Here is a 22,857-nt window from a genome sequence, read left to right on the forward strand (position 1 = left end):
GCTCTCATGAGGCCTCCTAATATAAGATCAAACCTGTTCTACCACACTTTATCTGGAAAGGGTTTTATTCCTGGAACTTCCTGGTCCTGAGGAAAAACAGGAGATGGAGACTAATTCTTGACCTCAGGACTTTGAACATCTTCGTTTGCTCTCAGTGTTTCAGAATGGTAACCCTAGCAGTGATAATTCCCTCTTCCTTCAGAACACTTATGTTCGTATAGCCATGCACCCCTCACACAGATTTTTTTCTACATTTTCTGGTGGGCAGGGACCACTACCAGTATTGCATTCTACCCTTTGGCCTCTCCACTGCCCCAGGAGTCTTTACCAAAGTCCTCTCAGCTATCACAGCCCATCTTCGCCAGATTGGAATAATCATGTTTCCCTACATGGATGATGGTTCCTGAAAGGTCTCTCATTTCCTGAGATACAAACAGCAATCTCTGTTCCATTCACTGGACCTCCGCCTCAATGTGGAAAAGTCTATCCTCGCACCCACTCAATGGACTTCTTTGGGGCCACTCTGGACTCCTTCACTGCCACAGCATACTTGCCGAAGGACAGATTTGCCACAATGTCCAGCCTCGTTTCAACAATACAACAGAGCCTATAAACCACAGCAAGGGATTTTCTGCAACTTCTGGGCCATATGAAAGCCTATACATTTTAACAAGACCACACTTTTGGTGTCTTCAAGCCTGGATGGGAACCATCTACAACCCCAACAAGCACAGTCTATCCAAGCGTGGATCTGTACCTTGGTGGGTCCTCAATTGGTGAACGGAGCCACAAAAGGTGTATGTGGGGTCAATCTCCTCTGTAGCCCTACTGAAAAACATACCTATCTCAGACATCTGCAGGGCAGCCACCTGGTCTTCAGTGCACGTTTTCCCAGCATTACACTCTTGTGCCTGCTTCCAGAGCCGACGCGACTTTCAGTAATGCTTTCTACAAACTGAATCCACCTCCTCGGCACCCTCCTCTGTGACTGAAGTACTGCTTGGGAATTTCCTGCCATGAAGTACCCATAGGGACACTACTCAAAGAAGAAGGAGAGGTTACTTGCCTTGTACAGTAACTGGAGTTCTTCGAGAAGTGTATCCCTATGGATGCTCCAGTATCCGTCATCCTTCCCCTCTAACTCAGAGTCCTTTCGCTGAGGATTCATGGCTGAGAAGGAAATGGAGTGATGGCGGGTCCATCCCCTTTATATCCTCATACTGGAGCACAAGGATATCTAGGGTGCAGGCGTGGACCCACAGATACTGCCGACAAAAATTTCCCATCAAGAGGTTGCAGGCATGCACACATCCTGATGTGGAGCATCCATAGGGGCACGCATCTCGAAGAACACCAGTTACTGCATGAGGTAAGTAACTTCTCCTTCTCACTTTCCCCACATAATCTCATCCTGACCTAGAACTCAACTGTCATTCCTCTTACTCTTGATGTGCCTCCCAATCCTCTTGCATAATTGCTCCCTTTGTCTCTTTCCATTCTCAGTTTAAAGCCTTAATCATACTGCTCCCTAAGCTTAGAACAATCTCCTGTTTCTTGTCTGCCATGTGCCACCTTTTCCACCTTCAGGTCCAATTCTTCCATTAATTTCCTTCCTTGGTGTTACCAGTAATTTCTCTGCATTTTCCCTTCTGAAATTGATGACTCATCTGTGTCCTGGACAGGGATGGTGGCTTCGTCTTTATTTGTAAAGTGATGTTCTGTAAATTGCTGTTGCTGATGATATTGCTAGTGTGATAAGTAGATTTTTGTTAGGGATTGAAAAAGACATTTTCACAGACATCTTTTCATGAGGGCTGGTCTCTACCAAAGTGAGATATGGTTGTAGATTACTGAAAGCAGAGGTGCCTAGAAAATCTGCCTTTAATCTGGCCACATTTAGGCCCTGTCTACATTACGTTGAGAAAATTAGCATTAAGCCTAAAAGGCACTGTCTACGTTGCACTTCGGTTACAATACAAACAATTGAAATCCCCAGCTTAGACAAGGTCTTGAAAAAATGACATGATTTAGAAGTCATTAATGTCATGTGTGCCCACATGATTTTTTTACAGCTGGGTGAAAAAGTCATGTTTCAAGCCTGCCAGGAGGCTAGTCTTGACCACTGTTTGGTTTAGTTAAAATGATTTAGTTGTGGAATGGACTGCGTTTAAGCCCTATTAATTTAAACCATTTTCAAAAACAGTTCTGGTGTTTGCTTAACACGGGCATGGCTTAAGAAACCGGGAATTGCAAATCTATGTAATGTGTCTTTGGGATCAAAGTTCAGGGCTGGCTGTGACTCCACCACATCTCCCTGCTAAGTACAGCAGCTTGTACCGGTAGTAGTTGTTTAAAAACAAAAGAAAAGCCACATGCTCGTTTTCCATTGCAAGTGCTGTAGTAAAGGAGTAACTGGGCAGCTCCAAGGCTGAAGGGCCAAGAGAACCCCAGTCTCCTGCTAACAGAGACCAGGCCCGAGGGAGAGCCTGCTTTGGAGAAAGCATGGGCAAAGAGCCCAACCTGAGGAGGAAGGGGGAGGGAATATAAATATGACACTTAGAAGGGCCCTGTCTCCAGATGAGTGTGTGTGAGTGAGGCCCAGTCTGCACTAAGAACACATTGTGTTCTGGCACTGTGCTTTAACATAGTGTGGTGTTGCTTGTGTGCATGCAGCCAAGTTGTATAGTAACTATGCTACTGACTGTGCTAAAGCCCTGTAAAGAAAAATCTACAATATTCAAATGGAGATGCCCAAAATTAGGCATCTAATAAATAAAAGTGGTCTGATTTTTAAGAGGTGCTGAGAGTCCACAGTTTGCATTGACTTCAGTGGGTCCTGCAGGTTCTCAGCCCTTTCGAAAATCAGGCCAGGAATTAGACACCCAACTTTAGGCGCTCATATTTGAACATTTTGGTCAGAAGCTTTTGCCTAGTTCTGTAACCTGGGTATGATGTAGATTTCATAGTGATAGTATTTAAATGAGCCATCTCATTCCTCTCTCCTTGAGATGAATGGAGGGGAAGTTGCACCTTTGCTGTTATTGTTGTTTGGTTGAAGATAGTTTTTGGCAAGGGTGAGCTAACAGAGCAGTAATAATATAATAATATTAACACTTAGCAGCTACATAACTCTTCATCTTTAAAGTGATTTTCAAACATCAGCTAATGTTTAGCTAACAGCAAAGGATTGAGAATGCTCTTCTCAAAGAAACGAAAGATGGACTCTTACATGAAATGAAAATGAAAATTTACAGTTGGCAGAAAACTGGGCAAAGACCCAAAATTGGAGGATCTACCTTCTGCCATTTTCTGCTGTCATTGTGCTACTCTGAAGGGATCTGGGCCATCCATATTAAAGTTCACATTGGTGAACCAGGCTTTGTGTGATGTTCCATAATGGTTCAGTTGAATGCATAAGTAGTATGTCATCCAAAACACATGGCCAGTAAAACAGGATGGTTGCTTAGCATGCATGCTAAAGCGACCACAATACAAGTATAAGAATCTGAATGTAGCTGGATAAATGATACTAGGTTTTAAAAAAAGAAAGACAGCAGATTTTGCCAAGAGACCTGAATATCTGGCCTGGCTTCCTAAGCAAGTAACACAAATCACTTTTCATTAAGGAGTTTTCATGCTGTGCACAAAAGAATTAGCTTGAGATCCTATCAGGTTGTGACACAAGACTGGAAAAGCTGCGCCAATGAAATCCCTTTTAGTATTGATCCTCTTCCACCCCTTCATGTGCAGTGAGGACAGAGTGTGATGTACAGCACGGTCTCAGAGTCACGACTCCTGGGTTCTGTGCGTGACTCTGCTGCTGAGTTTCTCTGGGCCCTTTTGGCAAGTTGCTTAACCTCTTCATGCTCTGCTTGATAACACTTACCGCACAATGGGGTTGTACAGCTTATTTTATTAGTGTTTGTAAAGGCCTTTAAGCACTTTGGATGAAAGGTGCTAATAACCTGCAAACATGCTGCACAGCAGATTTCTTCTGTGCTGGATGTGGCATGTTCTGTGTTTCATCCATAATTTACATCACGCTTTCCTCCCCCACGACTCAACAGAGCAAATTATAGATTGAAATTCCATCTCCACTTTTAATTGTTCTGCCTGTTTTGGTTAGTTTTGTACTCTCTAATGTTATTCAGAAATACAGGCGTTTCTTTACTATTGTACCTGGGCATAAAGGAGAAAAATGTGGAGTTTTTAACTGGTGTTGCACCAAATTCAGGGTTGCAGACATTGGGGCTTGCCCTGAAATGTATTAAGAACCTTCAGTGAGGCATAGCTGCAACATTGCCAAGTATGTTGGCAAGAATCCTCTCAGCAGGGGTGGGAAAAACAATGGGCAGTGATTCTGTTTGTATGTGTGCATCTCTCTCTCTCTCTCTCTCTCCACTCTAACTGCTGACTCCTGCTTATGTCACATTTTGCGTTCAGATGAGTGTCAGCAAGGAAGAGATGCACTGGGTGATCTAGCAGGCGTGTTATCAACACACGCAGATGCGCTAACATAACACAGCATCAATTGCACACAAAGAAAGACAAGCCTGAGATCAGTTCAGTTGTGACTGCCACATACACACAGTGCACTATTTAGGGAAAGCAGTACAGAAAGATCTTTGTGTCCATATCTCACCTGCCTGGTCACCAGACCTTGGCCCCCTGTGGGCATAAGTTTAAAGAGAGAAAATGAATCAATTAAGTAAAACAAGAGAGGAATTTTATGCTCTGCTGCTGCTCTTTCTCCTCTTTATTCATTCTGGTTACAGTGTCCATCCTCAGCAGTCAATCATTCATCATTTTCATGACAACTTTTTGTTGTCTAACACCCCATCTTTCCCTCACCCCAAAAGGGTGAGCCAAAAAGCCGAGGCAGATCATGGCAGGCAAGTGCTTCATTTTGTGTGATACTGTTGTGCATCATGCCTGAGCCTCCCCTTCTCCCTACTCTCTTAGATCTGTTTACTCTCTGTACTCTCAATAAAATGATGAACAGCCCTTTTTATGTCTGGAATGTGTTTCTCTGAATCACAAGGATCCTGCCCAGTAAATGAAACAAGCAGAGGAGATCCTGGGCACCTTTTCACAGCCTCAGGGAGTGTAGTTGATCCCATGTTGCCTTCTATCACAGATACAGCAGGATAACAGCAGCCATACCTCCATAATAAACCATTATGCAATGACGTGCTCATGAGGGACGTTTCTTCCTGATCCTAGTTATTGTAGTTGGTGGTTGGCTAATAATGTCCTGAAGCAAGAGGCTTGAAATCACTTGTAATTTTTTTTATCTGAGGTAGTGGAACTGTGGATATATTTTTTTCCATATAGATATCCACTCTGTTTTGGAATCCCACTAAGCTCTTGGCTCAGTGGCATCTATAATGGCATTGAGTTCCACAGGTTAAAAAAATGATTTCTTTGAGTCTGTTTTTTTGGTTGCTTTTTAATTTCATTACATGTGCCTTTATTGTTTTTGTTAATGGGAAATGAAAGTAGGAGCATCTGGCTCATCTCTACCCCATCTTTTTTACATCCCTTTGTAGTAGTAATAATAATCTCTAGCTCTTTTCATCAGTAGATCTCAAAGCGTTTCACAAAGGAGCTCAGTATCATTATCCCCATTTTGCAGATGGGGAAATTGATATCACTTCTTTTCCCTCTCCTTTTTAAACTAGGTAATCCTGGTTGGGACCTTGTCTGGAGAAGTAGCAAAATAAACAGTAAAGCATCTTGTTAAAAATAAATAATTCTGAAAGTAAATAAAAATGTAATGTGCTTCCTACCAATTTTATTGGAGAATGGCAGAGACTATGGGCAATGGAAAGTAATCCATACTTGGTCTTGTATTCTTAAGAAGTTATTAATGTTAATGAAGGGGTAATTCAGTTAAATGCAAACATAATTGCAATAGATCCATAAATAACTGAGCAGAATGTCCGTGTATCGAGAGGGCGAGCGATTCAGGGGGATTCTCCATTTGTTAAACACCCAGCTCCGCTTTTTGGATTCTAAAGCATCCAGGACAGCCTAATAGAAGGGGTGGGGGCTGTCCATGTTCCTCATGGCCTCTCCAAAAGCCATCAGTCAGCCATTTCCAATTTAGCTGTTAATCCCCCTGCTTATCTTTTGTTCTGTTTATTTACTGCAGCAGGCGAAAATAAAATCTCATTCACTGGAATACAGGACCCAGGAGCAGCCTCTGTTACAGCCCAAACAGGTACGGTAATGCCAACAGAGCTCTGAGACCTTGCTTGGAGCTCACCCCACCTCAAATGAGAATGCTAGCCAGATCTGTGGAGCCAAATGAATCGGCAGGAAGCCAGTGACAGGCCAGACAAAGTCGGGGCACTCTAGGTCAGAAATGATCTTTTGAGAAGGGAGGACCCTCCAGGGGTTTCTGGAGATTTGTGTGTGTAGGCCAAGGCCTGCGTGAGTTCAGGGTAGATTCACAGTTCTGGACTGTGGCAGAGAAAGAGTCCCTGTAAAGAGGGTTTCCTGTCAGTTTCCAGGAAATGTGTTTGCTGAGTGAGTGACCCAGACCCCTGATTGTATACTACATGTGGGTCATGTGAGTTTGTTTCAGTGAGGCCTGAAGGATCTTTGTAAGACTGAAAAGAAACAAACCTGTAGAAATGAAACACAAACAGTTAATCTCCCCCTCTTTCCCCGCCCCCACACTGGTGGCAGTAACCATCTGTCTGAATGGGAGCAGCAAAGAACACGTTCACCAATGTGCCTTGGCTGATGCCATATCTCTGCATGTTATTGAAGTGATTCTTTTGTGGATATGTTTAATTTCTTACCTCCCCCTTCTTGTTTCAGGACATACTGGGGATTCTTCCAGTGGGCAGCCCTTTGACTTCCAGCATCTCTTCCAGTATCACCTCCAGTCTGGCAGCAACACCACCAAGCCCAGCTGGCACCAGCAGCATCCCAGGCATGAACGCCAATGCCCTTCCTTTCTACCCTACCAGTGACACAGTGGAGTCTGTTATAGGTAACACTGCTTGTTTATTTACATGGAGCGGGGCTCTCAGGAGGGGCTCTTCAGGCATGAGAATTGGAATAACATGTTGCAGCCATGAGGCTGAGGGATGTTACCGTGTGCTCTAGTTTCTTATCCCACACTTCCCTGGGAGTGTTGGCACCTCCCTGCGATTCTAGGGTTTCTATGACTATGGCTCGGCAGATCTTTTCTGCAGGTCATTATGGATGACATTCACCCCTGCACAGAGGATCAGCACCAGGGCTATGCACTCCTTAAGTGCAACTTGGGCCTTCAAAATAGTGCTTAAGTGAGGTTTGATGGTGCATAGATCGTAAGCTGGCCCTCTGCACAGGGGTGATTTTCACTCTATATGAATAACATCCGTTCCTGAGAGAGTGCGTGGGTTTGTCAGACTTGGGGTATACACTGTGTAGAGCAGAAAATCAGTGACCGTCTCCACAGCTACAACTTCTTTATTTTCCCTTTGCGGATTTTAACAGGAGGGGCTGGTCAGCTATATGCTGATCTCTCCCCATCCAGAGGTCCAAGTGTAGGACAAAGTCCCTAGAAGAGTAGAGCAAGGGGCTCCCATAGGGGAGTCACTGCTGTTCTGCCAGTCAGGTTCTTTATATCCTCTTTCATGAGCCAGCATTTCTGATGTAAATTAATTACAACAATAAAAGTAGTTAATCCAAATAAACAGGCCCGGGGGAACGTCTATATATGTATGTATATAAGGATATGTATATCTGTAGGTCTGTGATGAGGTATATTTTAATGAGATGGTTAGATATAGCATTGGGCAGGCACTGTGTAAGCTTTCTTCACCTTATACTGTCTTTGAACCTCAGACCTGATTTGCAATCTGCCTGCTGCTTCTAGTCCATTTCTAGGCCTCTCCTCAGTACATTGGTGATACAGCACTAGCCATAACCAGACAGAACATGGGTAGGTGTTGTCGCATAGTACGGACAGAACCAGAACATCACTATGGGGGATATCTGTGAGGATTGCTATTATTTCAGATTTGTTTGTCTATTTTCATGTAACTGTTGGGAACGAGCTGATATAAAATCTTGGGGAATCAGGTCAGGCAACGGAAACCAATATGAAAAGCTGCCTATTACACTCACAACGAATCATTTAATAGCGACTGCACAGGATCGAGAAAAGGGCTGAGTACACTGTCCAGGAGACAGCAATGGCTGTTGCAGTATGTAGGCTCTTTGGGCCACACTATCTCTTGAAGTTGTTGGTCCTTTGTAACGTAATTGGTACCTCTGTGTCCGGCAGAATCTGCCTTGGATGACCTGGACCTGAACGAATTCGGAGTGGCTGCCCTGGAGAAGACATTTGACAGCAGCACGGTGCCCCACACGAGTGGCATCATGATAGGTACATGAAAGCAACAGAGCTTTCTGTGATCGTCTGCCAAGCAGTGTTGCCAGATCAGCTAGGCTGAACCAGCCCACAAAGCTCTAAAACCAGCCTCAAAAAAGATTTATTGGTTGGAAGCAACAATTGTAACTAACTCAGGCAACCCGTGAGAGTCCTGAGAGCAAAAGATCACTCTCCATGGCTAGCAGAGATGAGTTCTTGCCAGTGGCCTAGGAATGTTTCTGAGATGAGCATGTTTTGTTTGTCTTGGTCTGTAAACACCGACCATCTAAAATGTGTCTGGTAGCTATAAAAACAGCTGAAAATATAGCAACTCACATCTCCTGAGGAAAATTCCAGGAAAAGTCACAGGGAACCCAGTGACCTGGCAATACTGTTCTACTGTCACAGGATCATTTGATAGTGTATGGCCTTATATCAAAGCATACAATGTATGTCTCATCTTCTGTATGTGACATTTGAACCGAGATCCATTTTGCCTGTCTCTAGTGGCTTGAAAGTTATAGATCTCAGGACTCTTTGCAGAGAGCATTGGTGACTAGCTGCCTCCATTCCCATACTCAGTGAAACAGGTTCTTCTGTATAACCTAATGCTCGCTCCATAATGGCTTTTATTTGCCTATGCAGCTACTGCTCAGAACCTTACCTGAGAAACCAAACTCCATTCTGTGGACGATTTTAGATCCGATCCCCCTCAAAGGATCAACATACTGATTCAACATCCAGATTCTGTGTGCTCTGAGGGCCCCATTCCTGCCACAGCTCAGCCTTGTTGGCCTAGAGAGACAAGAAGCATGGAATAGAGGAATTGTGATCTTTCTGTCACTTCCTTTAGGTCTGGGTGTTAACCATTGCCTTTTAAGCTGGGATATATCAGTACAGAATGGAAGGGGGTGGGGAGAAAACTCTTTGGAGCTATCTGTGCAGCAAGAGGAGACTGCTCTCTGGTGTAGTGGAGCTTGACTCCGTTACCATTAGATGCAAGCTTTCAAGTACAGCTGAAGCCAGTTGCTCATTTTAGATTGACCGAGTGGTGATGTGATCCTCTTGCTGGTGACTGCCGGTAGTTTATTGGTATTAAAAAAAGGAAGAGCAAATTTTGCAAGTGAATCTTCATTCCAAAGCTGCTCACTTGATATCGAAAACAATTGGTCTTCCGTAGGCTGGCAGGGACTGTGAACTCTACGGGGGGAGCGCATTCAGGGTCTGGAGGGAGTGCCTCTCTCTGCTTTGGCCAGTTGACCAGCAGTCTTGGCGTACTCTGAAGGGAGTCACATCTGGTCCTAATTGGCCAGAAGGATGCTGGTCACAGTGCCCCTTCTGAAGGTTGAGAGCTGTGTAATGTAGAAGGGAAATGGTGGGAATTCCCAGGGCTCCCCTTTTTGATAAGCAGAGGGAAGCTAACATCTGCTGTTGTAAACTCCTGTGCTGTGCTCTGGTCCATACTTCATGATCATACATTCCCATCCTCTTTGTGTGTTCTTTGTCCAGGTGGGAGTTTGCTGCAAAGTTCTGCTCCTGTAAATATCCCTGGGTCCCTTGGAAGTTCCGCCTCTTTTCACTCTGCCTCTCCTTCTCCACCGGTCAGCCTATCATCGCATTTCCTCCATCAGCCCCAGGGACACTTAAGCCAATCAGAAAACACATTCTTGGGGACATCAGCTTCTCATGGATCATTAGGTAAATGCACAGTGTGTGTGTTACATGTACATACGTGTCTATACCATGTAAGTATTTTCTTTTAAGTTAACTTTAATTTGAATGTCTTATTTCAGTGTTGCCATTTATACCTCTCCTTCCCATAATAACAACAATACTGCAAGCTGCTACCAACATGTAATTAATGAATCTTCACAGCACTTCTGTGTTAAAGGGAGCAAATATCCCCATTCTACAGATAGAGAAATTGAAGAAGAAAGGTTAAGTGACTTGCCCAAGTTCACATAGCGCTAATGATGACTTGCTGAGGTGAGAACTTGGGAGTTCCTGGCTCCCCATCTTGTGCTCAAACAAATAGACTGCATCTCTTTCTGCTCAGAGCTTAGGATGAGTGATTATAGCTTAAATCCTCAGCGCAACAGAGCTGAGGTGGAGAAGGGAAGATGGTTTTAGGCCGCCTTCAGTTCTTGAGAACAAATGGGGGCTGGACTGGCCCTTGGAGTAATTAAGAGCATCCTCAAGCATACTGTAGAATATAAGAACATAAGAATGGCCGTACTGGGTCAGACCAAAGTATCCCAGTATCCTGTCTACCGACAATGGCCAATGCCAGGTGCCCCAGAGGGAGTGAACCTAACAGGCAATGATCAAGTGATCTCTCTCCTGTCGTCCATCACCACCCTCTGACAAACAGAGACTAGGGACACCCTTCCTTACCCATCCTGGCTAATAGCCATTAATGGACTTAACCTCCATGAAGTTATCCAGTTCTTTTTTAAACCCTGTTATAGTCCTAGCCTTCACAATCTCCTCTGGCAAGGAGTTCCACAAGTTGATTGTGCACTGTGTGAAGAAGAACTTCCTTATATTTGTTTTAAACCTGCTGCCCATTAATATGCCCAGCTGCAGTTCGCTTCACTTTGCCATTCTATAACCTGGGCTCAGCCGAGTGCAGCAGTGCTCCAGCCACATTCCCTTCCATCCCTACCTCCACTCCCAAAGGTGTGCCCCCTACACTGAGGGCTGTGAGCGGCACAACACAGGCAGAATGGGGGAGCAGGATCTGTTAAGAACCCACAGATATTTCAAGAAATCAAATCATTTGATTGGCTGAATGTTATAGTGACTCTTTTGTTATCAATGTGTCTGACAACAACAGACAACAGGGCTTCCTTTAGACAATAGTGAGAGCACTTATCAAACTTGGGAGATTTTTTAATTTTCAATGCTAAATCTCAGCTAAATGCTTTGCTAATCTGTTGCTTCATGCATCTAACAACGCTGTGTCTCATATCTTGCAATCACATTCTTTGCTTGTTCAGAACAAGCCTTTTTGGTCTTGCTTGAATGGCTTATACCAGTGGTCCCCAACCTTTTCCGGGTGGCGGGCGCCGGACGACGAGCCACCGAGGACCGTGGCCGGTGGACAAGCATCTGCCGAAATGCCGCTGAGAAGCGGCAACGTCAAGCAGCGTCGCTGCCGAAATGCCGCCAAAGTAGCATCATCAAGAGGCATCATTGCTGAAATGCTGCCGAAAATCAGCGGCATTTCGGTGGCGATGCCTCTTGATGATGTCGTTTTTTGGCGGCATTTCGGCGGATGCTTGTCCGCCGGCCAGTACGTGGGTGCACATAGATGCCCCGGCGGGTGCCGTGGTGCCCGCAGGCACCGCGTTAGGGACCACTGGCTTATACAATGACATTAATGAGAAAAGACCTATCAGAAGGCAATGGTATTTAATTACAGCTGGTTTTTATCATGGGAAAAGTCACAATTTCAGTAAGAAAAGGGAAACGTAACAGAAAACATTATTTTAATAAAGCTATACTTTTTATTTCAGCAGAAAAGTGTTGAATAGCTTGTATTCATCTAACCACACAGAGTGCACCACACAGAGTGCAGAATCAAATAAATGGAATAAAATTGCAAAATGCATTTAGTGATCTGAATTTTTTTTAAAAGCAAAATACATCTTAGAACACAGTAGAGGAGTGGGGATAATTTGAGTCTTTTCAGCTTTTGCTAAGGTTTTTTGACATAGTAACTTACCGGTTTAGAATGTAGGACTTGTCCATACAGCTCATTGAATGCAGCCGAGATAGAATGCCTAGTGTGAATGTTATTATTTGTATTGTATTACTGTAGGGCCTAAGATCCCTAGTCATGGACCCAGAGTGCTAGCTGCTGTACAAACACAGAAAAGATGGTCTCTGCCCCAGGGAGCTTACAGTCCAAGACAAGAGACCACAGATGGAGCCAGACAGGCAGGGGAGTACAAGGAAACAATCAGACTTCATGGTCAGCATGATAGGCTGTGGTATCAGCACACCAGCAACCTAATCATTGCCAAATTCCCTTTCAAGAAATCTAGAACAGTAATAAAAATAAAGCATTAAACTTCTGTAGGGCTCCCTTTCCCCCACTGCCAATCCTTTTGCTTTACCAGCAGGAGGGCAAATGGACAGACAGTCCCTCCCTAGAGGCAGGAGATGGGAGCTGTGGGAAGCCAGGGACAGTTTTTGAACCGGCATAACTATGTCGGTTGTGGTGGGATTTATTTTTTTTGCCAAAATAATTATACCACCTCTAGTGTGGATGCAGTTATACTGCTATAAAAGTGCCTGACACCGGTATAGTTTATTCCCCTTCCCATACAGGAATGAGCTATACCAGTTTAAGACACCTTTCCACCATTATAATTGCATGTGCACTAGGGCGTTGTGTTACTTTTATAATTTAGTTAAAGTGGTACAACATTCTAGTGTAGACAAGCCCTGAAAGAAGCAGTAGAGACCCCAAACTAACCAGTTTCTGCCACTGGGTTTGAATTGGTCCTGCTTTGAGCAGGGGGTTGGACTAGATGACCTCCTGAGGTCCCTTCCAACCCTGATATTCTATGATTCTATGCCCAGCAAAGGTAACCAGCTTCTTGGTTCTTGAGTGCTGCTTCTGACTGAGATGCTCTCTGCATCTGGTCTGTATGCACTGGTTTATCTTAAATTTGGTCTTTAAATTAGTTTGAGTTAAACTGGTGCAGACCCCTGTGTGGACACTCTTACATTGATTTAAACCTGACTTATATCAATTCTGCTTAATGCAGTTAGAAATTGAATTAAGATAAACCTATATAAGCCAGGTTTAAATTGATTTAAGAGTGTCCACACAGGGATTTGCCACTAAATCGCTTCTAAACTACATCACTTTTAAACAACCCTTTCATTAAACTGGTGCAAGCTGGTGAGGAGACAAGGCCTGAGTACCCAGAGCTCTCTGCTGTGTGTGCACCAGTCATCCCGTAGCTTCTTGTTGATTCTGCCCTGGATGAGGGCTGCAGAGGTTCATTCTGAGTAAAAACAGAGACTTTTTTATTGGCAAGACACAAATCCTGGATTCCATGACCAATGTGCGGCCTTGTTTATCATATATTTCCTTCCACTGTGTCACCCAAGGCCCTGAGTCCTACTGTGAGAGGGGAAATGGATTTGAATATGCTAGGCAGGAATGTGGCTATAGCTAGATCACTGCCGTCTTAGTGCTCGAAGATGGCATGCGTGGCACTAATTTGCTTACTGTGGAATCTGAAGGAGAAGTCACACCTGACTTTGTCTACACAGGCAAACAAAGTGGGTGTTTGCAGTTAAGGTAGCGCAGCGGTTCTCAAACTGTGAGTTGAGATGCCCAATGACCCCATTTTAATGGGGTCACCAGGGTTGGCATTAGACTTACTGGAGCCTGGGGCCCAAGTCCGAGCCCCACCATCAGGGCCCAAGCCCCACCGCCCAGGGCACAAGCCCAAACCTGATAGCTTCAGCCCTGGGCAGCGGAGCTCAGGCTTCAGCTTCAGCCTTGGGTGGCGGGGCTCAGGTTACAGGCCCAGGGCAGTGGGGCTCGGGCGGGCTCAGGCTTCAGTTCCCTCCTCTGGGGGTCATGTAGTAGTTTTTATTGTCAGAAGGGGGTCGCGGTGCAATGAAGTTTGAGAACTGCTGAGCTAGCGTAAGGCTAACTAGGCTACTGCATGGCAAGCTGACATGATCTTGAGGAAGTTAAACTGTCTGTTACAGGTGCAAACGGGGGGATTTCAGTTGGGGTAAGCTAACTTGATTGAAAAACTCCCCTTTAGAGCCTGTGTAGACAGAGCCACATTCAAGGGGAGCTTCTGTCTGGCGGCAGGAGACGTCAGTTCCCAAACTACACACTCAGCTACCTAAAAGCGTGAGACCTTCAGTATGTGAGCATTGCTGTCCCCAAATGGATGACTATCTCCTGAAGGAGTGAACTGGTTCCTAAAACAATCCTCTGCCTCCTAAACATTCACTGTGAGCCCTGGATTTCACAGGGGCAGGGAACAAGTGGGGAAACCTCCGACACCTGTGACATAACCCTCTCTGTCTCCTCGTGAAACAGGTTTAAATGGGATGAACAGCAGCATATGGGAGCACATTGCTTCTGGGAGTTTTTCGCCCAGTACCTCACCTGCGTTTCTGTCAGGTCCAGGTGCTGCTGAGCTGACGAGACTGCGACAAGAACTGGATGAAGCCAACAGCACAATTAAGCAGTGGGAGGAGTCCTGGAAACAAGCCAAACAGGTACAGTGCAATTTGCAGGGGATGTGGCAACGGGATGTCAAGGCATAGCCAAAGAGGCATTTCAAACATAGAGATGATGTAAGGTGATGTAATTCAGACCCTCTTAGAGCCAGAATCCCTTAGACCTCTTTACACCCACTTACCAATGAGTAAGGGAATGAGAGCTGGTGTACTTCATGTGCTTAGGAGCTGGAATGGTATAAGGCCTTGTCTACACACTAAAGTTGCACCAGTTTAACAAAAGGCGCCATCTTAAACTGATTTAGTTAAAGTGGCACAAAAGTCTGTGTGGACACTTCGTATTTCAGTTTAAAGCAAGTTTATTTCATTTTAGCATAGTCAATTAGGAATCCGTTTAAGCTAAACTGAAAGCAGCCACTTTTAAACCGAAATAAGAATCTCCATACAGAGGCTCACAGCAGTTTAATTAAATTGGTGTAAAATCACACCTTAATTAAACCAGTGTAACTTTCCCATGTAGCCAAGGCCTTAGTTACTGCAGAGAGTAGCAATGATTTAACTTGCACTTTCTTACATCCTTCAGTTAGCCACTTTTTTTTGCTACACCTCTCCTTTGGTCTCTCAGCATTCAAGTTATGCCAGGGCACACACCACCTCGGAATCTGGCCCACTGACTTTAAGGGGGTGTAAATTTCATGTTGGTAAATTGGTGTGAATCTAAATAGGTAGATAAGTAAAAGGGAGTCTCAGCTAGTCTCGGATGCTGGCAGAGGGTTTATACTGACTCTTTTTGCTCGGACTTGCAGGCATGTGATGCTTGGAAGAAGGAAGCAGAGGAAGCGAACGATCGTGCCAGCACAGCCAACATGGAATGTGAGCTGGCCCGGGAGCAGAGGGAAGCCCTGGAGCTGCAAGTGAAGAAACTCCAGGAGGAGCTGGAGAGGATCCATGCTGGCCAGGACCCCCAGCTCCTGCGCTCATTCTCTGATCTAGAGACCCTCTCACTCTCCACACTGTACACCCTACAGAAACAGCTGCGCGCCAACCTGGAGAGAGTCGACAAGGTGAGCATGAGGGACCTTGGGGTGGGAGCATTTCGCTTACCTCTTACTTTCCAATTGGTCTGTAGAGATCTAAGGCCTTGTCTATCCAGCCAAAACAGAAGTTAGCAACTTTTTTGCTCAGCCTGAGTGAACATACTCAAATTGAGTTATAATCAGATTAAACAAATGCTGTAGCCCTGGTCTCTACAGCTACAGAGACCAGGGCTATAGCTAGAGTACAATTTTAAATCTAAGTAGGTCAGGGAATAGAACCTAAAAGTACCCAGGAACCCAGCGCTCAATACACCAGCCTGTGCTGCCTCACTTTCACTTCACAAAGCTGATGGGAATATACTCCACCGTGTGCAGGTTGGTGATGATTGTGTTTTGGTTTGTCCTCTCTTGCAGGCAGTATTTCAGATGCAATCAGTGAAATGTCTTAAGTGTCAGGAGGAGAACCGGGTGGTGTTACAGTGCCAACATGCCGTGCTGTGTGAAATGTGTGCCGAGGAGGGCGAATGCCCCATCTGCCATCCCAACAGGCCACACACTCTCCAATCGTGACCCTTCAAGGACACTTGGTTTCTCATATCACATAGAACTTTTTAACTTTATATATATATATATATATAAAAAACAAAAATTAGTTGCAGAGCACTTTTTAATATTTTACATCCCCCATCTAAACTGCCCCTCTCCCACTCCCCACTAATTCTAACCGTTTAGGAACTTTGAGAGCTGTTTTTAATACAGCGCAAAGGGCCATTTGCGAAGAGTCTGTGTTTTTCCTCTTTTCTATTTAGGATATAACAAATTTTTGACTATTTTGGGAGTTTTGGAGTTGGGGAGAGGGGCCTCCAGGTGCTTTCCAGAGTGAGGGTTGGACTCATGGCGGAGGAAGGAGATGAATTCCCATTGCTTGATCATGTCTTCAAACCTTTACTCTTCTACTGACCCAGCTTGTTAAAGCCATCCCCACTGACAGAAGCCCTGTTGGGTGTCTGCTGGGTTAGAGCTTTGCTCACTCAGATGCTTGCTGATCTCTGAATACACAAGAACTTTGCCTGTCCATTTAAACAACAAAGTTCACTTTTTAGAAGTTTTTTTTACACAATTTGTATATTTGTAAGAAAACAAGAAAAGGGAAAAAATACTGAATTTAAAGCAACTCAGGCCAGGCCAGGCCAGTGGCTAGTGTACATTGTAGGTATGCTTTGGGGTCCTGGGTTTGAGAGTCCTTAGAAATACTGCCCAGACGGCAAGCTAAGGCTAATCCATAGAAGGAAGGTGGAACCACAGGTTCCGTCTCTCCCCCTGGTGGCGTCTTGTCGAGAGGTATTTCAGCTTCAGGTCGGATGGTAGTCTGGGGACTTGCTTTGTAATTGCTGATGCATGTGGAAGAGATTCCAGTTGGTGAGTGAGAATGTCAGGTTGGGAGATGAGCTGTGAGGTGATGACCCTACTTGAACTGGCCAGATATTTCCTGTGTCACTGCCTCAAGGATAACAGGGCTCCCACAGCTCTGTGCTCTCCATGATTTTCTGGTGGGTGAAGGTGAAGCCTGAGCTGCTCCTGGGTTCTGAGGCAGGGATCAGAACCCAGGAAGTTTGTAATTTTTCTCTGCCAGTGCATCTGGTTAATATTTAGCACTTTCAGTAATGAATTCTCAGAAGATCTCTGTGAGGGGTTCTCCTTCCATGGGCAGAGCCATTGCTGTGCCATGGTAAACAGAGGTATCCACACCAACCCACTTATTTCTGTGTCACTATTGGGGTGTTCAGCCCAAACAGGCAGGCAGTTCGCAGGACAATGATACATGCTCCGTCTGCTGTTCCCCAGCTGCACTCTTGCTACAGGTGCCACTAGTACTCATGCTGTTGACACAGCATTATGCCGGTGGCAACAAAATAATTTCCATCATGGAGCAAATCACTGCTCCATCTATTCCAGCCTTGAACAGTGGCCAATGCCAGAGGCTGCAGAGACAGGTGTAAGTTATTTCTTCCTGATCACAGCTGACCGCTTTATGCCCTGAAGCATGATATTTGATAACACTTGTGACTTTTAAACTTAGCAAGTGTAACTGCAGATACTATTCTTATTCACATACATAACACTGATTCGAAACTTTACTAAAGCTAGTTTGCTCAGTAATGTCCAGTGGCAGAGAGTTCCACAGGGTAATTATACAGTTACTGGGACGAGATACCATGTCAGTTGAGAAAGGAAAAGAACTTTAATTTCAACTGGACATTGAAAATCCTCAAACCACCAACCATTGTGTACAAACATTCCTGGTGACTTGGTGGAGTTAGCAATAGAGTCTAACCTGCAGGTGTCTAGCAGACAGCAGCTGGACCTGGGGAGTGTAACAGGAAAGATATGGTGCCACCAAACTCAATCTCCTTCTGGTAATGGGGACAGAAGGGAAAGGAGGAACTCGGGTCCCATGAACACACTTCCTTTTCCAAGACATTCCTTTTCCTTGTTGCAAGGAAAATCTTCCGGTGTCCTTGGGCTCTCTCTCATTCTCCCACCTCCTGCTGTGCAGGTTCATCTCTTGGACATGTAGCTTTCTGCAAAGTCTGACTGGATCCTTCTAGGGGATCTGTCCTGCTGTGAGCACCATAGTTCTTTACCTCCCAGCACCATCAGCAGGGGAGCTCATGCTACCTTCTACTTGTTCACTTGGGCTGGCATTGCAGTTTACTCCTAGGTTAGTATGGTGGGGAAGGAGAGGGGGGGTAACCTCCAGATTAGCCCTACACCAGCAACAAATGTTCAAGTTCATTGTTTCCCTCCAGGAAAAAACAAAATGCCACTGGCCAGGACCCTGTCTAGTAGCTGAGCTTTTCTACAACCATTTCCTAAGTGTAAATTGACTTCTGATTTCAGGGGGAGGCAATAACCTGCTGGGTTCCCAACCAACTGGCCAACCAGGTCATTAATTCGTTTGTATTCTCTTTCGCCGGACGGGGCGGGCAGGCCCTGGGTCTCTCAGCTCTGAACAGACACTGCAAACAGGCTGACACTAATGGGGCAAACTCTGCTCTCAGGTACAAATGCATGGCTCACAGTGTGTGCATATCTGAGGCCTGAGTTTGACACTGTTTTATTATTACCCATTTGTGGCTCAATCCTGCAGCATCTGCAGCGGCAAAACTCCCATCAGAGTCTCTCTTTCTTTCTTAAGCATTTTTTAATGCACCTACTGCAGGCAGCCTCTAGACACTATAACACACATTGAAAAGTATCCGTTCTGTCTGAAAGGACAGTAACCTCCATGTCTGGGAGTTTTACCTGCATTAAAAACTGCAGGATTGGATCTTTAATCCCATCAGTGACTCCTGGTTCTGGGTGTTTGGGGCTAGTTTGCCCACCTTCCCCACCCTGGAAGTGCACCGGAAACCCCAGCAGCCCATGGTTGTTAATAGGAACAATTAAACTGTTACCAGAGACTTTCAAAGTATTTCGTATTTAATGCAAGGAAATAATTAGATTTGCTTCCATGATTCCATCCTTCCTCTGCAGGGAAGGGATTAATATGCATTCCCAGATGATCTCTAAGTGCAGCTCTGTGTAGTTGTTCCCTCCCCCTCCCCTCCCCCCCCATTAACTTGTTTTTGGTAAAAATGCTTTTTTCCATGTATATTTTATTGCAACTAGCATCAATTTTTTAATTTTTTTTGTATGGAGCGATAATGCTGGGTGACTATTGTGGCTATGTTGTTTGGTTATAGCCTTTGAATGTCTGTGCCATGAGGTGGGACTGGTCTCAAAGGCCTGCAAACCTGCCTCAGTTTGATCTTAAGGAAAGATCATTTGTTTAAATGTATGAACATTCTTTTTTAAAAACAAATGAAAAACCACAAAAAAAGGGGGAAGGAAAAACCCAATGAAAATGAAATTTACTAAACTGTTTTGGTAACTAATGGAAAAATAATAGGAAATAAACTCTTGAATCAGGTCTGTAATATTTATAAGCTCTGAAGCTGATCAGCCCATGTGGCTACTGGATGGAAATTAGTTTGTAATGTTTGTTTTTGTTAACATTGTGGTTTATTACTCTCCTTCCTTCCTTCCTGTAGGATTGTCCATTGTGACCCTGTGCTCTTTGGACAAATCAGTTTGTCCAGAGAACTGGCTGCATAATTGCAACTGATTCCCACAGGGGAGGTTCTATGGATGTGTTCCCCTCTCCTCCCAAAGTAACATTGACCCATGATCAGCATACTCATGTCTGTCCCATTAGGATTTGGTAATTCCTCAGTAATGCAGAACTAGTTGGTCATGCTAGGGGGCTCAGACTTTTCCCCATTGGCAGATTGCTTAGCCAAGTGGGGTACAAGAGAAATTCCAACCTAGAGAACTACATAGTTTGCCTTCTGAGCAAAACACAGTTTCTCTGTATCCTGAAGGACCAAAGAATCCAAATTGGAAAGAATCTAAATCCTCCCCCTCCCTGCCCTCAAATCCTGGTTCTCCCCTGCCCCACACCAGTCCTAGCAGAACAGGTTGACTGGATTAGCACCAGGTGTGAAGTGTGACTCTCCTCCCCAATACAGTGTATTTTGACTCTCTCTTTGTACACACAGTGACTTTTTCTCTCCTTCCTCTGGTCCTTCAACAAAGGCTTTTAAAATCTAGGTTTCTATGAATTTTTAATTGCTGCTCTTTCAAAACATGAAATATCTGAAATGTGAATGATTTCTTTTGCTCCAGATGGAACAGAGAAATTGATCTTTGTGTATTTGATAAATAATGTTGGGGCCCTTTTCTTGCTAGAAATTAGAAATAAAATAAGAGTGAGTTGGGGGGTGGGGGCAAAACAAAGGGTAAAGGCTCTGACTCTCTCTAGCAGCTGTTGACTTTACATCATCTGAGCCAGGTGATACCTGCGTGGAGCCACTGTGCTGCTCTTAAAGCAACAGAATTCTGTGGTCAGCTTTTGTGTGTTATAAAAAGGGGGCCTGCTGAAATATTGGTGCTAATGCATCCAGCCCCGCTAATGTATTGTCACATGCTGTGTATTTTGGAGCAGAAAAGTCCATAGTGTAATGAATGGAATAATTAAATCAGACCAAGGGGACCCTTCTATGGACTGAGTCACATTAAAAGAAAAAAAAAAAAGTCTTAGTCAAAGTGGACAATTTCCAGCCCTTCTGAATTAGCAGCACAGTTGGCTGATGCTAAATAGATAGGGCATGTCTGGGAACACCCCCCATAGCTTCCACCCCTCCACACACAGTCCTTATTGGATAAGTAGCGTTGGAAGGGTTCATTAGAAACGCTGACCTCAATGACTAATTCTGCCTGCTTGGCAGTTTCCTAGCCATGATTTGAGGGAAGGGAGTATTAATTGTGTTGTGAAACCACAGTATTCTTAAAGGTCAATAAACTTGTACTTTATTATGAAAAATATACAAGTCTGTCCACTTGAAACAGATGAATTAGAGCAACAATATTCTACATACATACTTACATATATATATATAAATGCTAGAAAATCTCCTTAGAGAATAGCTATGAGCCTGAGCATTTCTCCATGTTTGGGAGGCTACAGTGCATTTACATACCATGCTTAGATCATCTCCTGACCATATGGACACCCAGCCAAACCCAAACTGTGGCAGAGGGGTATGTGGCATAGTAGTCAGGTGATACAGGGAAATGGCCCAACTAAGGAACACATGTTATCTTCCCCCAAAGGGATCGCTGCAGCTGTTCTCATACAGAAGGGGTTTATACTTTCCATACATCTCCAAAGCTTAATCTGAGCCACTAGCAAGGGCTTGCACAGTTCAGACAATGAAGAGAATTCCTCACCGTGTGAGGAAGAGTTTAACGCTGAATGGACGCAGTAATTCATTGGTGTTCCACTAGCCACAGTTCATCCTCTTGTTCCCTCTTCCTCCTCCCAGAAGGCAGAATATTCTTACCAGTGTTTTCCTCCAGGATTATAATAATCCCTGGAGCATTGCAAACCGAAAATAGATGTTACTGGTGTCAAGAAAAGTATTGCAAAAGTGAAGTATTCCTGCAAATTAGTGACTGTGGATCAAAGATATCTATGGGGCTTCCCCACTCTGTAGCTTCCGATGTTAAAACAAAATAAATGCGTTAAACAATACACACTACAGTAGATCTGGTGGCAGTTCTTGACCAATCTCTCTCTTGGACTTCCCGGAGAAGGAGCATTGGGAAGGAGCGTCCCTCAGTCTGTGTAGACGGTGGCAGAATGGTAATCCGTGGTGTGTACAATGTGTTGTTGATTCCATGTATAGACTGTGATTTCAGCTGTCGTTCTTTCTCGTATTCTGTAAATACGTGTTTTGGCTGTCGGAAACCTGGTTTAGACTCTTTTTCTCGGCAGAGTGAATTTGCATGTGGGGCTGGAAGAAATGCAATCTGTGTCACAGTTTCCAAGGGCAGGATGGATTTTCTAGAGGACAATAAATTTTTATTTTTTTGCTAATAAAAAAAAACCAAGCAGCTTGTGTGTGTATGTGCGCACAGTGCATCCGGGCAGTGGGGTGAACTTTCCGTGCGCCTTGGCCCTGCTCTTGGGAGCGAAAGAGTTCCTGAAATGAAGCCAATTACAGACCCAGCTCATTGGGATACAGCGCTAAGAGAGGCTGGGCACCTCCCAGACAGCTCTGTAGCTCACATTCCTCCCCCAAAGAGTTTACAATCAAGATGTATCTATACGATAATATGTAACAGGGCTGAGACAGTCCCATCAATGGAATGACTGAGCCACATGAGACTCTTGGCAGGTGCCTCCAAACTAGCCAGATTTATGGGATTGGCTGAGAGATCAGGTCTCAAACTCCTTCAAGAGGAATGAGACGTAGGGTGACCAGATGTCCCGATTTTATAGGGACAGTCCCGATATTTGGGACTTTGTCTTGTATAGGCTCCTATTACCCCCCACTCCCTGTCCCAATTTTTCACACTTGCTGTCTGGTCACCCTAAGAGACGTAGCGCGGGTGAAGAAGCGGTCCCATGATGTAATCAGTAAAAGTATCAAAGGCAGTGTTAGAGCAGGACCCTGGGAGTGGGACCTTGGATCTGTTCCCAAATTTGCCACTTTCTGTGTGAAATAGCATTAAAAGCATGGTGAGATCCTTGAATGAAAGGCACTATAAGGGTACATTGGTGGCATGGAAGATGGCAGCTGTCACAGAGAGAGAATGAAGATCTTTGGAAAATGC

General features: G+C 44.7%; 1 protein-coding gene across 3 annotated transcripts in view; it reads left to right on the forward strand.

The window, feature by feature from the left end:
- UNK (unk zinc finger) overlaps positions 1–22,134 on the forward strand; it is a 58,190-nt gene extending 36,056 nt beyond the window's left edge. Inside the window, exons 11-17 of one of the 3 annotated variants that reach the window (XM_024214109.2) lie at positions 6,155–6,223; positions 6,829–7,003; positions 8,288–8,389; positions 9,884–10,072; positions 14,457–14,638; positions 15,406–15,663; positions 16,051–22,134. In XM_024214109.2, the coding sequence (XP_024069877.2) occupies positions 6,155–6,223; positions 6,829–7,003; positions 8,288–8,389; positions 9,884–10,072; positions 14,457–14,638; positions 15,406–15,663; positions 16,051–16,206 (1,131 nt within the window). In that variant the 3' untranslated portion in view covers positions 16,207–22,134. The remainder of the gene's footprint in view (positions 1–6,154; positions 6,224–6,828; positions 7,004–8,287; positions 8,390–9,883; positions 10,073–14,456; positions 14,639–15,405; positions 15,664–16,050) is intronic. The other 2 variants (XM_024214110.2, XM_024214111.2) reach the window with 2 other exon arrangements.
- The last annotated feature ends 723 nt before the right edge of the window (positions 22,135–22,857 follow it).

Source organism: Terrapene carolina, unplaced genomic scaffold, assembly GCF_002925995.2.
Source record: "Terrapene carolina triunguis isolate 2854851 unplaced genomic scaffold, T_m_triunguis-2.0 Scaffold192, whole genome shotgun sequence".
NCBI classification, from domain to species: Eukaryota; Metazoa; Chordata; order Testudines; family Emydidae; genus Terrapene; species Terrapene triunguis.